General features: G+C 43.2%; 1 protein-coding gene across 1 annotated transcript; it reads left to right on the top strand.

Moving 5' to 3' along the window:
- The first annotated feature begins 371 nt into the window (after positions 1–371).
- LOC114687427 (carcinoembryonic antigen-related cell adhesion molecule 21-like) lies at positions 372–14,175 on the top strand. The gene is made up of 5 exons (XM_037201488.1): positions 372–596; positions 1,404–1,763; positions 4,653–4,928; positions 12,184–12,459; positions 13,788–14,175. Exons 1-5 carry the CDS (start codon positions 533–535, stop codon positions 13,940–13,942), a joined length of 1,131 nt encoding a protein of 376 aa, XP_037057383.1. The 5' UTR covers positions 372–532; the 3' UTR covers positions 13,943–14,175.
- Positions 14,176–14,853: the final 678 nt, after the last annotated feature.

The following is a 14,853-nucleotide window of genomic DNA, read 5'->3' as shown; positions in this document are numbered from 1 at the left end:
AGATAACATGTATTCCTTCATCAGATACCTGACTGGTGACACTAGTGATGACAGGTCTGGGCCCTCCACAGGCATCACTGGACTTTTTCCTGCCCCTAGAGCAGACTGCCACTCTCTGCTGAGAGTAAATCCCACCTTCCCTGAGCATTGAGATCACAGGGCAGACTGGGCTCCGCTAGGTTTTGGGGTCTCAAGGTTATACACACTTGGCTACAGGAAGTTCAGGGACAAGGCCCTGGGGTGAGCTGCTGTTTTCTTGGGACACAGGACATTTCTCAGCCTTTTGGCTCAAAGTATGTTCTAGAACACTGAACAACAAAGGAACAGAAGGATGGGAGGCAGCACTCACAGAAGAACAGAGCAATGCACACACAGAGACTCCACCCCCAGCCCATCTGACTCCAGGTGCCCTCCTCTGGGAGGAGGCTGAGGTCTGGCAATAAAAGCAGAGCAGACACTAGAGGATCCCAGCTTGGCAGCAGCCTGAGAGACAAACCTCTCCAGAGGAAGAGCCTAGCCCACAATAGAGACCATGGAGCTCTCCTCAGCCCCTCTCCACAAAGTACAGGTCTCCTGGAGAGGACTCCTGCTCACAGGTGAGGAGACATTCCTCGGAAATAGAGATTAGGGGAGTTCACAGACTGGATGGGGTCTTCTGGGAGAGGGAAGGAGCCTGAGAAATGACATCTGGCTCTGCTTGAAACCTAAGATCACCAGGAAGCTCACAGTGGATGGGAATTGGGAAGTGGGGAGGAAAAACTCAGTTGTTCCCCATTGTAGATTTATCAGCACTGACCACTGTATCCTGAAGACTCAAGTTGACAACTCCATCAGGGTGACTCTCCAAGTAAAACTCAAAGTGGGCAAGTAAACAACATCATTATGTAGGACCCTGAGAAACCTGCAAATAAACCCCAGGCTCTGGGACACTCATTTGCTCACAGGTATCTGAGCCTGTTTGAAGTAGAGAGGTTTAAACCAAAATCAAAGTAGTCCTCCTCAGAAAGCCCTGCTACTACTGGGCAGGAAGACAGAGCAGCAAGGACATCTAGAAGGTGGGCCCAGGGGTTGACAAGCACTTCAGAGGAAACAGAGCAGAGAAAGGTCAGAAAATGAAGGCACAGAGTCTTTTAGAGGAGGAGGTCAGACAAGACATGCTACACTCACCATAGATTCTGAGTATGAGCAGGGATCTGAGGGCAGTGAGGGGTGAGCTGTGTAGACACTATGAAGCCATTTTCATACAGTGGAAAGATTCAGGGGTACTGATGAATGGGGGTGATTCTGCTGACCTCCCCACAACAGGACACATACACCAAGGCTGAGAGTTAAACACATTTCAAATTTCTACCAAAAGCAAAGGTCCTAATATTGATTGATTTTTTTTCTCTTTTCCCTCTTAGTCTCTCTTTTAACCTACTGGACCTCCCCCACCACTGCCCAAGACTTCACTGTTGAAGCAGTTCCACTCAATGTCGCTGTAGGGAGTAACGTTCTTTTACTTGCCCACAATGTGCCAGATCGTATCACTTTGTTTTCCTGGTGCAAACCAGTCAGTGGTGTGGATACTCACATAGTCGTCTATTATATCGACAGCAATATAATAAATTATATGCCTGGATACGAAGATACATTGACAATGTACCCTAATAAATCCCTGCTCATCAAGAATGTCAGAAAGGATGACCCAGGAGACTACAAAGCTGCCGTTTTATTTAAAAACAATAACGTTGTGTTTCAACCCCTCAAGTTTCATGTATACGGTAAGTAATTCTCTGTAACCTCTGGGTCATGAGTGGAACTAATCCTACTTCACCTATAGAGCTGTCACTCTGGATGACTCTGTGTTTTGGTCCCCACATTGTGATACAAACATTTAGTAAAGGACACACAGTGGAGAAAAACGGCAATAAATCAGGATGCCCTCCTTGAATCCACCCTCAGAGAAGAGAGGGTGATGTAACTGAGCTCAGGCCTGTTAGACTCTTCCCGGGGTCTTAGATGCTCATCATGACCATGGCTTTGAGGAAGACCCTTCAGGACACAGGCAGGGCCTGGCTGAGGAAACCATGAGAGTCTCACAGAGAGATGACCCCCGGATAGCTTTGCTCAAGAATTCCATGCCAGACTGGATCAGGAATCCTGAAAAGCTTGTAGACTGGGCTGCAATTTGATCTCCTGTTGGAGCTGACAGAAAACAATGATGAATTGTAGACTGGGAGCCTGCTGACACTCAGCCTCTGAGAGCCATGTCTGAGGTAGGCCACCTGGGCATCTCCTTCTGAGACTCAGTGTGCTCAGCATATGTGGAGAGGTAGGAAAGACAATCAGCCAGCTCTTCTGATGGTCTTCTGAGACCTCATAGGAAGGTCACGAGCCCTAAAGAGATAGAAGAAAAATATACAAGTGGCAGCTCCTTGCCTCTGGGGGTGCGACCAAGGGATTATTTCCTGTAGACAAACACTAATAGATACTGCTTGGTGGAAGGTCAGGTTGTTGTTGACATCTAAGCTTAAACTTGCACATCATTTACCATGTGTCCTATTATAGGAAAACTGAGACAGGAAACACAGTCACTGAGTCAGGGACACACAGGTTGTGGATAGCACAAGCTATCTGTTCACAGCCACATCTCCAGGCTCCTTACCATGGAAAGAGTACTAGGTACCTTCACCATCACCAAACATTGCAGTTCACTTCACTCATGAGAAAGTCTTTTCTTCTCCCATACACAGCACAGGAGGCCCAATTATCTCTGAATACTCAGCCACTCCATCTGCCTGTAATTTGCTTCCTGCCTGATTCTTTAAGGATCTGGGTTGGCTGGATATTATAAGACTGTCTCTGGTTGTAAGAGGCCTTTGCAAGAATCAGAAGTACCACACAGGGCAATCATCTCTCTGTGGTCAGCACAGTACTGCTACCCAAGCCCAGCATCACAACCAACAATTCCAATCCAATGGATGGTGAGGACTCAGTAGCATTAATGTGTGAGCCTAAGACTCAGAATACAGCCTACCTGTGTAGGATAAATGGCCAAAACCTCTGAGAAGAGGACAGGCTGAAGCTGTCTGAGGATAACAGGACTCTCACTTTACTCAGTGTTGTGAGGACTGACACAGGACCCTATGAATGTGAACCTGGAACTCAGTGAAGACTCCCCACTGACCCATTCACTCTGAACATTACCTGTAAGTATTTTCTGTTTCATTCAGGCCCCAATTGCCTAAATACAGAGGAATAGATCTACCACATTCAGTCCCAGTCCCCTTGTATTCATGACACAGACCTAGGCTGACAGAGCATCCTGTCCCAGCCCAAGGACATGTAGACAGGCCCAGCATTGATCTTAAATGGGCTTTGGGGACTTCTGACTAGAGAGGCTCAGGGTGATGGAGACAGGGTTCATGTCAGGCTCAGGCTCAGTGTACACAAGAGTGTGCATTGGTGATATTTATGTGTTGTGCTTGAGAAAGATCCCTCCACTACCAAAGGCTTTCCAAGACTGGATCAACCTCCTCCTCACATTTCAAGCTCCATCCCTATCAGCCAGAAACCAGAGAACCAGGAGGGACTTTCCAGGATTAGGAGAGCTTCAAGGTCAATATTTCATTCTGTGTCTAACACAAGCTTTCCTGTCCCCTCCATTTTCACTTTATGACCCTCATGACCTACAAGGAACACCCAGGACTTTCAACTGTGCTCACATTCTTTTTCTCCCAATTGGAAGAGAATAATACCCACACATGGGGACTAGACCTCTGTTCCCAGGTCTGTTCCTGTCTCATGGGTGGCGTGGCTGGCTCAGCACTGACTCTATGGGATAGGAAGAGTGGGTGGAGAAGGTGCCTGGGATCCCCATTCTGAGTCAGGGTGAACCATGTCACTGACAATTGATGATGTTCTTTTGCTTACTCTTCTCAAGCTTCAAAAAACTTATATTGGCTGAGTGTGGTGCCACACACCTTTGATGCTAGTACTGTGTAGGGAGAGGCAGGTAAATAATGTGAGTTTGAGGCCAGCCTGGTCTACATAGCAAGTTCCAAGAGAGCTAGCACTGTACAGTGAGACACTGTATCAAAAAATATCAGTACTGAGGATTAGAGTGGCAGGCTGTGGTCAGCACTGTGATTATTCCCTTCTCTGTAGTATTTAATCCATATCCATGGGGCAGCAAATACAATTTTTCTACAAACAGAATTCTTCAGTTAGGGATTTCTCCCAGTCCTGAGGTCTAGCCTTTAACACCTTTAAGTTTAGCTAGGCCATCTTAATCCTATGACTAATTTATTAATAAAAATTAAAATGCTATTTCATAAAGGCAGGGTCTGACTGTTCACACTCAGAGAAAATATGAGCAAGAATTCCCACAAATATCATTGGGAAATACATTCCTCCCACCCACCCACTGCCCCCAAGTTTTCTGGTCATGTGGGCTGAAGAGGCTCCCAGTGTGCAATCTACACAAATACCCCGAGTCAGGGTCACTGTGGGTCATCTTGATAGGAGTAAGATTCAGCTCTTTCTTCACAGACTATATCTTGAACATGTGACCTTGCAGAGGGCCTCTTCATTGTATGGGCCCTGGGAGCTGACTGAGATCTCTGAGGGTGAAGGACTCTCAACTGCTTCCCTCCGCTGTTTATTCACAGAACCAGTGACTAAACCCTCCATTCAATTCACCAACACCACGGTCAACAGTGTGACCTCTGTGCTCCTGAACTGCTTTACAAACGACACTGGGATCTCAATCCATTGGCTCTTCAAAGGGCAGAGTCTGAGGATCACAAATAGGACGAGGCTGTCCTCGAACAACAGCACCCTGGAAATAGTCCCTGCCAGGAGTTTGCATTCCGGGGACTATCAGTGTGAAGTATCCAATCAATTCGGTTCCCAGAGGAGTGAACCCATCCGGGTGGACATAATAGGTGAGTGACCTCTCCTCCCTTGTTACTCCATAGTGTTGTGGGTGGGGGCAGTTTCTTTATCAAAAGAGTGCAGAATGGGTAAAAGTCACAGGGAGAAAAACACGGTTCAAGTTACAAATACAGCCAGCATGTTGATGGATGCATGTTAATCTCATGATAACACACCAAGCAAGGTGAGCACAGTGCTGCATGCCTTTAACCCCAGCACAGCAGAGGCAGAGACAGTTGGATCTCTGTGAGTTTCCAAACACCCTGGACTTGTACCAGTTTCAGGTTAGTCAGAGCTGCATAGTGAGACCCTGTCTCAAAAGAGAGAACATGAAGCAGGAGGCATAGAAGTACAAGGCCACTCACCTGAATGGACCAGGCTCTGCTGACTCCCCATGAGAGACATTGCCTTGGAGGAGTTGGGAATAGGGGTGTGTTGGGTGGAAACACTGGTGGACTGGGGGAATGAGGAAAGGGGAATCTGTGGTTGGTATGTGAAATGAATAGAAAATCTCTTAATAAATAAAGAAGCACAAGGACAGCCCAGATTACATTGTGAGACCTGGACAATAATAAAAACAATAGATGATAATATAGCAAATAGAAATGCAAAGTGATTAAGAGTTTAGGGTCTGAGTCAGACACACAGACCATCCTCAGAATCTACTAAAATATTCATGTTATGCTACATCCCATACCACACAATCAAATTTTCTTTAGATTATTTCCAATACCTAATATGAATACTGCATAGACCCTAGTCTTATTCTGTTGAATACAGGACAAAGTTAGGAGGAAACAATACACTTTTCATTCTAGACATACTTTTCCAAGTAATTTGTTTTCAATGTTTTGATCCATAAATATAAAATGCATAGGTAGAAAGGACCTGTATTGAGTTTCTTACTACGTTTGCATATTTATTCATTTTGTATGGGTGTTCCCCTCTAATGTGTGGAGGTCATAGGACAATTTGTGGGGGCCAGTTCTCTGGGGACAGAGAATTGAACTAATGTAGGTGAGTAAACCCTTTATCTGGTAAGCCAGTTCACTGGCCCACATTGTTTGTGCATTTATATCTATTTGTGTGGCAGTTGGGGGTAGGTACTGGGAAGGACTATGGCAGGCACTCTTCCCAACTAAGCCATTTTGGTGGCCCATATATTGAGTTTCTTATCCTCATGGTCCTTGCACAAGACTCTTTTTTTCTGATATCTGTTTTTTTTGTTGTGTGTAGTAGTAGTAGTATATGTGTATGTATGTATGTGTGTGTGTGTGTGTGTGTGTGTGTGTGTGTGTGTGTGTGTGTGTATTTGATTCTTAACTATTGAGCTATGTCTCCAGTCCCATAAACCAAATGCATGGAGAGATATCTCAATAGTTAAGAGTCGTAGCTGCTCTTTTAAAGGACAGGAATTCAAATTCCAGCAACCACATGGCAGCCTATTACTATCTGTAACTGAAGTTACAAGGAATTCAACACCCTCTTCTGTCCTCCTCAGGTACCAAACATGCATGTTCTGCAGAGACATATATGCAGCCAAAAGGCCCATATGATGCATCTGTCATCATAACAAAGACATCATTCGAAATCCAATTTCAAGGTGCTTTCATCCTGTCTCCTAAAAGTCTGATGACTTTCAGCTCTGATCCATTTTAGGTCTTTGATCCATGTAGAGTTGATTAGTATATACGTTAGGTGAAGGCTTAACTTCATTCTTTTACATGGATATCACATCTTCCTAACATCCCTTGTTTAACTGAGTTTTCTTCCAACATTGTGCAGTCTCAGCAGCCTGATCAAAATGCATCTGGTTACAGAGGGTCAGATGGACAGCAAGAATGACTTCCAAGTTCTGTAACTCAATAAGACAACTCTGTTTCACACCAATTAATTCAAAAGAGCCAGCAGAAATGTATTGTTAGACCCCAGAGTTTATGGTCTCAAGTGGGCACCTCAAGAACCCAGACTCCAGTCCAGTTGATGCAACAGCTCGAGGTTTTTATTGAAGCGACTATACAGACAGGCAAACTCTGCTCCTAAGAGCAAGAGTCGCATCTTACTGCAGCTCCATGGGGGCTTTAAAAGGAAAAACGCACAAAAGCCATAAGCTTACAATTCCCATACAATTTTGTTTCACAAGATCATGGTCTGATCACAGAGTGGGTACAGTAGTGTCCCCATGTACATTCTTCCTGAAACCTCAAGGGGGGGTATCAGGGTGGGAGTGGAGGTTATACAAAGGTCACAGTGGTCCTTCCTGGAACACCTGTAACTATCCCAGTCACAGTTGAGCACATCTCTTAACAGAAATCTTTTCACATTGTTACATTGTTGCAGGGGTGGTTGAAGAATGGCTGAGTCAGCTTGCCCTTGGAACTAGATTTTTAGTTTGTCATTTCCCTGGGCTTGAGGGGGTGTAAGCCTGTAGGGTTAGGGTATTTCAGTCTATTTTTATGAAACCTAAAAAGTGACAGATGAAATGCTGCATATGTCAACTGTGCATATCTGACACACATTATAATATATATGCAAAGCTGTGCCCCATATTAAACACACATATTGATCTTATTAACTAATCTTTAATTTAATCATGGCCAGTGTGCATGAGCAGTTCTGGGCTTTCCAATTCTATATTACTGATCTGTATTTCTGCCTTTATGTCAGTAGTAGACTATTTTAATTGTTGCAGCTTTGTATTAAAATTGAGAAATCATGTGGGATGACCTGCAATTTTATTCTTGTTTTATTCAAGATACTTTTAAGGCCATTTATGATGGTGCTTGCCTCTAACCCCAGCTCTTTGGAGTAGAGACAAGTGGATCTCTGGCAGTTTGAGGCCAGCTTGATCTATATAGTGAGTTTCAGGACAGCTAGAATGGACTTTGCCATTTCTGTGCAAAATGCCACTGGGGTTTTGATCTGATGTGCATAGAACTGATAGAGTACATTCAGGGATATTGTCATCTATTAAAAAAAGTCTCAGCCACTCAAGAAGATGAGGCAGGAGTACCAAGTTCTAAAATTGCCTACTGCAACCATTTCAAGGTCAGCCTGATTAATTTAGTGACATCCTGTTTCTAAATAAAAATTAGAAGGCATAGCTTAGAGTATAGCTCAGTGGTAGTGCATTGCTTACCATGCACAAAACCCTGGGTTCAATCCCAGTACTGCAGAACAACGTAATAATGAGATTAAGTCTTCCAACCCATCAACCCCAATGGCTGTCATTTCTTGTCTTCTTTCATCATCTCTTATTTGGTAGTTTTCTGAGTGCAAGTCTTTTATCTCCTTGGTGGAGTTAATTCTAAGTATTTTATTCTTTTTGGTGCTTTCACAAATAAATACTTTCTTATTTCCTTTCTAATTGTTCACTGTTATGGCTGGGACTATTGCTCAGGGGCTGAACACTTGCTGGGTATGCACGAGGCCCTAGGTTCAAGCTCCACTACTGCCAGGGAAAACAAAAACCCAATTGTTCATGGTCAATAATAGTATACAGAAATACAGCTCACTTGGGCATGTTCAATTCATTAGCCAACCAATTTACTAGATTTGCTCATTTAGTTCTGAGATCTTTCTGTAGAATGTTCAGGATTTTCTATGAACAAGTTCCTGTCATCTACAGATCTCTTTAGCACCTCATAATTGAGTACCTTCATTTCATTGTCTAGCCTAATGGCTCTGTTTCACACTCCTAAGAGTCTCTTGAACAGAAGTGGTCATAGCAGCAACCTGTGTTCTTCCTGATCTTAAAGAGAAAGCTGTCAGTCTCCCCACTGAATATGATGTTGGCTGTGGGTTTCCATATATGGCCTTTGTTTCACTAAGCTGGACTTCCTTCATGTTTCAGTGTTTTTATTATCAAAGTCTGTGAAATTTTGTCAATTTTTTGTTGATTCAATCTTACTTGTTATATAGCAATTTAATTTTGTTTCTCTCATGATTCCACCTCTACAGAATCCAGGTTTGTAGGAATTTGTCAATTACATCTAGGCCACACAATAGTTAGCATATAACTACTGAGCGCTCTTGAAATTCTTCATATTCTTAAGAATGAATGGTGAGGTCTCAATTTGTATCCATGTGCTTTTTTCAAAGTTAATCTGGGAAAAGGTTGCTAATATTGTTAATCAGATTTGATGAACCAACTTTTGGTGCATCAGCTTTCTTTGCAGTTGCTCTAGTCTCTGTTTTGTTCTTCTTCATCCTCATCTTTAGTTTTCTCCTTTCAGTAGCATGGGGTACTTTTTGAGGGCAAGGTTCTCAGTATATAACCCAGACTTGCTTCAAATTCACAATCCTCCTGCCTCAGCCTCTGATGCTAGGATGCTAGGTTATATAACATCTTTCACCTGCCTCATAGTAGTTTTTCAAGACTTAATATAATCAAGTAAACTTTTTTTTTTTTGCAAAATACCACACACAGAGGAAAAATGTTGCTGCAATTATTCCTACAACCAGTGTTAGCCTTGAAGCCAGGTAGCCAGATCTATCTTACCTGGCCACCTTCTCAGCTGATCTTGTTTTCAGACTGGAAACCTCTGTGTCCTTATATCGGAATGGCTCTCAGCTGAGCTGTGCTGTTAGTAGCCTGTGAGCTTAACCAGCCATATATCTAGTTTCTGGTCCTCATGCCTTATATACCTTTCTGCTTTCTACCACCACTCCTGGATTAAAGGCTCACTTTCTGGGATTAAAGGTGTGTGTCACCATGCCTGACCATTTACAATGTGTCCTTGAACTCACAGAGATCCAGAGGGATTTCTTCTTCTGGAGTGCTAGGATTAAAGGTGTGAGTGCCACCATGTTAATCAGCTTAATGGCTTTATCATAGTCCACGTGGAATCATTATTGTGGGATCCTATCATCTTTTTGAAGATTTCAAAGTCAAGTTAGGTGTTGCCATGGTTCCCTGCAGACATTTTTAATTTTTATTCATTCTTTTATTTATTTATTTATTTATTTATTTATTTATTTATTTATTTATTTATTTAATTTATTTGTGCCTCCTCTGTGGTTTGGAGTAATCACAGTGTGATAAATGTCTGTCTCTTGGAACCATGAATGTTCTTCCCTAGAAGAGAAAATCTTCACAACAATTTCTCCCCACCATTTGTCTTGCCAAACTTTTCCAAACTGATCTTTGCCGATGCTTTCTTGTAACATGATGGTCCTGGCAATTCTTCTCTGAACAAGCAGCAGTAAACCCTTTGTTCCAGCTATGGGCATCACTGCAGTGACCAATAGGATGAGAAGGAGCCAGCAACTCGGAGCAGCAGCTTTTGCCTCCAGGGTCCCTCTACTGTTTGTGGTTCAGCCCAGGCCGAAGTTTCTCCCAAGTCTCCTAGGGATCCTCCTGCCTCTGCCTCCTTCAGTAAATCCAACCAGTGTCCTTCACCACAACTGGTTGAGGGTAGCTTGGGCCTGAGCTGGGGCCCACAAGGCCACAGGCAAGCAGTTTTTTTCATGAATTTGTACCAGGAACATTGGGCACCAGATGTAGCAGAAATCTTATAAGGTCTTATTAATTAAATCAAAACTGAGGCTAGTTATTGAGGTGAACACTGGAAGATCAAAGAGACAGAACAAGCCACAGCTAACCTCACCTGGCCAACTTCTCAGCTGATCTTGTTTCCTCAGACTGGAAGCCTCTGAGTCCTCATATCCCAGTGGCTCTCAGCTGAACTGTGCTGCTTAAAACCTAAAAGCTTAACTAGCCAAATGCTTCTAGTTTCTGGTCCTCAAGCCTTATATACCTTTCTGCTTTCTACCACCACTCTCTGGGACTGAAAGGCTCACTTTCTGGGATTAAAGGTGTGTGTCACCATGCCTGGCCGGTTCAATGTGGCCTTGAACTCACAGAGATCCAGAGGGATTTCTACCTCTGGAGTGCTAGGATTAAAGGTGTGAGTGCCACCATTTTCTAGCCTTAGTATCTAGTGGCTGTTCTGTCTCTGACCCCAGATAAGTTTATTATGGCGTACAATGTTTTGGAGAATACAATACCACCACAGCTTGCAATGTGAGGAGGAAGTTCTCCCAGTCTTGGAAAGCCTTAGGTTGTGTGAGGACTTTCCATGGTTAGGAGAGCCTCCAGGTCAAGATTTCTTTCTGTGCCTAACACAAGCTTTCCTGTCCACTCCATTTTCATTTTATGACCTCCATGACTTACAAGGAACACCCAGGGCTTTCAACTGTGCTCCCATTCTTATTCTCCAAATTGGAGGAGAATATTCCCCATAGATGGGCACTAGACCTCTGCTCCCAGGTCTGCTCCTGCCTCAGTTCTGACTCCATGTGATGGGAAGAGGAGGTGGAGAAGGTGCCTTGGAGCCCTGTCCTGAGTCAGGGTGAAATAAGAAACTGACAGTTGATGATGCTCTTTTGTTTACTCTTCTCAAGCTTCAAAAAACAAATAGCAGCCAGGCAGTGGTGGCACACGCCTTTAATTCCAGCACTCAGCAGGCAGAGGCAGGCAGATCTCTGTGAGTTTAAGGCCAGCCTGGTCTACAGAGCAAGATCCAAGAAAGGTACAAAGCTACACAGAGAAACCCTGTCCCGAAAAACCAAAACAACAACAACAACAAACCAGAAACCAAATAGCTGAGTATGGTTTCACACATCTTTAAAGAGGAGGGAGAGGCATGTACATAGTATGAGTTTGAGGAGAGCCTGGTCTACATAGGAAATTCCAAGCAAGCTAGAACTGTACAGTGAGACCCTGTCTCAAACAATATCAATACTGAGGATTAGAGTGGCAGGCTGTGGTCAGCACTGTGATTATTCACTTCTTCTCTGTAGTATTTATTCCATACCCATGGGGCAGGAAATACATTTTTTTTCTACAAACAGAAATCCTTCAGTTAGGGATTTCTCCCAGTCCTGAAGTATAGACTTTAACACCTTTAAGATTAGCTGGGCAATTTTAACCCCATGACAAATTATTTAATTAACTATAAACAGTAGGCTATTTCATAAAAGAAGGATCTGACTGTTCACAGAAAGTGTGAGCAAGAATTCCCACAAAAATCTTTCGGAAATACAGTCCTCACAACCATGAGATTTCTGGACTTTTGGGCTGAAGAGGCTCCCAGTGTGGAATCTACACAAATACCCTGAGTCAGGGTCACTGTGAGTGATCTTGGTAGGAGTAAGTTTCAGCTCTCTCCCTACAGACCATATCTTTAACCCAAACATGGAATCTTGCAGAGTGCCCCTTCATTCTATGGACTCTCACCTGGTCCCTCCACTATTTTTCCACAGATTCACTGACTCCACCCTCCATCCAAGTCACCAACAACACAGTCAAAGATATGCTCTCTGTGTTCCTGAACTGCTTGTCAAACAACACTGGGATCTCTGTCCATTGGCTCTTCAAAGGCCAGAGTGTGGAGCTCTCAGACAGGATAAAGCTGTCCCACAATAACAGCACCCTCCAAATAGACTCTGTGAGGATTGAGGATTCTGGGGACTATCAGTGTGAAGTATCCAATCAAGTCAGTTCCATGAGGAGTAACCCCATCCAGCTGGACATCATAGGTTAGTGACCTCTGTTCCCCTCTTACTCCATAGTGTTTGGGGTTATGGCCAGTTTCTTTATCAACCGAGTGCAGAATGGGTCAAAGTCACAAGGAGAAAAATATTGTTCAAATATTTAACTATTGAACTATCTCTCCAGTTCTATAAACCATATATATGTGTTTAGGAAACAAATACAGCCAGGTTGGTGAAGGTTGCATGTTAATCACATGATACAACATCAAGCAAGGAGAGCACAGTGCTGCATGCCTTTAACCCCAGCACAGCAGAGGCAGAGACAGTTGGATCTCTATGAGTTCCCAATCACCCTAGTTTTGTAGCCAGTTTCAGGTTAGTCAGAAATACATAGTGAGACCCTGTCTCAAAAGAGAGAGAGCACGAAGCAGAAACATAGATTTACAAGGCCAGCTCAGATTACATTGTGAGACCCGGTCAATATTAACAACAGTAGATGTCAATATAGCAAATGGAATTGCAAAGTGATTAAGAGTTTAGGGTCTGAGTCTGTCACACAGTCAACCCTCAGAAACTAGTAAAATATTCATGTTACTCTACACTTCTTTTGACACATTCAGATCTTCTTTAGATTATTTCCAATGCCTAATATGAATACTGCATAGACACTAGTCTTATTGTGTTGAGTAAAGGACAAAGATAGGAGGAAACAATACATTTTTCACTGTAGAGATACTTTTCCAAGTAGTTTGTTTCCAATGTTTCAATCCATAAATATAAAATGCATAGACAGAAAGGACCTGTAATGAGTTTCTTACTATATTTGCATATTTATTCATTTTTTGTGCATGTCCCAACCCATGAGTGGAGGTCAGTGGACAATTTGTGGGAGCCAGTTCTCCACAGACAGGGGATTGAACTCAGATTGTTTCACCAGCCCTTTATCTGCTAAGCCAATTCCCTGGCCCACATTTGTTTGTGCATTTATCTCTGTGTGGCAGTTAGGGGCAGGTACTAGGAGGGAGTATGGCAGGCACTCATCCCAACTGAGCCATCTTGGTGGCCCATGTACTGAGTTTCTTATCCTCATGCTGACAATTGAAGCATGACATCACTGCACAAGATGATTTTTTCTAAGAACTTTTTATTTTTGGTGTGTAGTAGTATGTGTATATATATATATACATATATATATATATGTATATATATACACATATATATGGTTTATAGGACTGGAGAGATAGTTCAATAGTTAAGAGCCATGGCAGCTCTTCCAAAGGACATGGGTTCAATTCCCAGCACCCACATGGCAACTTATTACTATCTGTAACTGAAGTTCCAAGGAATTCAACACCCTCTTCTGTCCTCCTCAGGTACCATTCATGCATCTTCTGCAGAGACATATATGCAGCGAAAAGGCCCATGTGATGCATCTGTCATCATAACAAAGACACCATTCGAAATCCAGTTTCAAGATGTTTTCATCCTGTCTCCTAAAAGTCTGATGACTTTCAGCTCTGATCTTTGATCCATGTAGAGTTGATTTTTGTATGTTGTTAGGTGAAGGCTTAACTTCATTCTTTTACCTGGATATCCAATTTTCCCAACATCCCTTGTTTAACTGATTATTCGTTCATCATTGAACAATCTTAGCAGCCTGATCAAAACTCATCTGGTTACAGAGGGTCATATGGATTACAAGAATGCCTTCCAAATTCTGCAACTCAATAGGACAACTCTGTTTTACACCAATAAATTCAAAAGAGCCAGCAGAAATGGATTATATATATATATATATATATATATATATATATATATATATTCTTTTTTATTAAGGTATGTTCTATTCATTTTACACATCAACCACAGATAACCCTGTCCTCCCTTCTCCTACCTCCCAGCCTTCTCCCCCAACACACCCCTCATTCCCAGCACCTCCAAGACAAGGTCTTCCCTGGGGAGTCAGCAGAGCCTGGTACCTACATTTGGGGCAGGTCCAATCCCTTCCTTCCTCTACCATGGCTGAGCTAAGTGTCTCAGCATAGGCACTAGGTTCCAAAAAGCCAGTTCATGCACTAAGGACAGGTCCCACTGCCTGGGGTCCTCCTAAACAGTTCAAGCTACACAACTGTCTCACTTATCCATAGGGTCTAATCCAGTTCCATGGGGGTTTCTAGGCTATTGGACACAGTTCATGTGTTTCCACTAGTTTGGCTAGTTGTCTCTGTACTTTTTCCAATCATGGTCTCAATATCTCTTGCTCATATGATCCCTCCTCTCTCTCATCAACTGGACTCCTGGAGCTCCACCTGGGACTTGGCCATGGATCTCTGCATCTGCTTCTATTATCCTGGATGAGGGTTCTATCATGACAGTTAGGGTGTTCAGCCATCCCATCACCAGTGTAGGTCAGCTCAGACACCCTCTCAACCATTGCCA

Source organism: Peromyscus leucopus, chromosome 1, assembly GCF_004664715.2.
Source record: "Peromyscus leucopus breed LL Stock chromosome 1, UCI_PerLeu_2.1, whole genome shotgun sequence".
Classification (NCBI taxonomy): Eukaryota; Metazoa; Chordata; class Mammalia; order Rodentia; family Cricetidae; genus Peromyscus; species Peromyscus leucopus.
The sequence above is the reverse complement of the archived record's forward strand: the minus strand, read 5'-3'. Positions and strand labels throughout refer to the sequence as shown.

Coding starts and splice junctions, on each gene's coding strand:
- LOC114687427 (XM_037201488.1), top strand. CDS start 533: ATGGAGCTCTCCTCAGCCCCTCTCCACAAAGTACAGGTCTCCTGGAGA. Junction 4,929..12,183: donor CATCCGGGTGGACATAATAG/GTGAGTGACCTC, acceptor ATTTTTCCACAG/ATTCACTGACTCCACCCTCC. Junction 12,460..13,787: donor CATCCAGCTGGACATCATAG/GTTAGTGACCTC, acceptor TGTCCTCCTCAG/GTACCATTCATGCATCTTCT.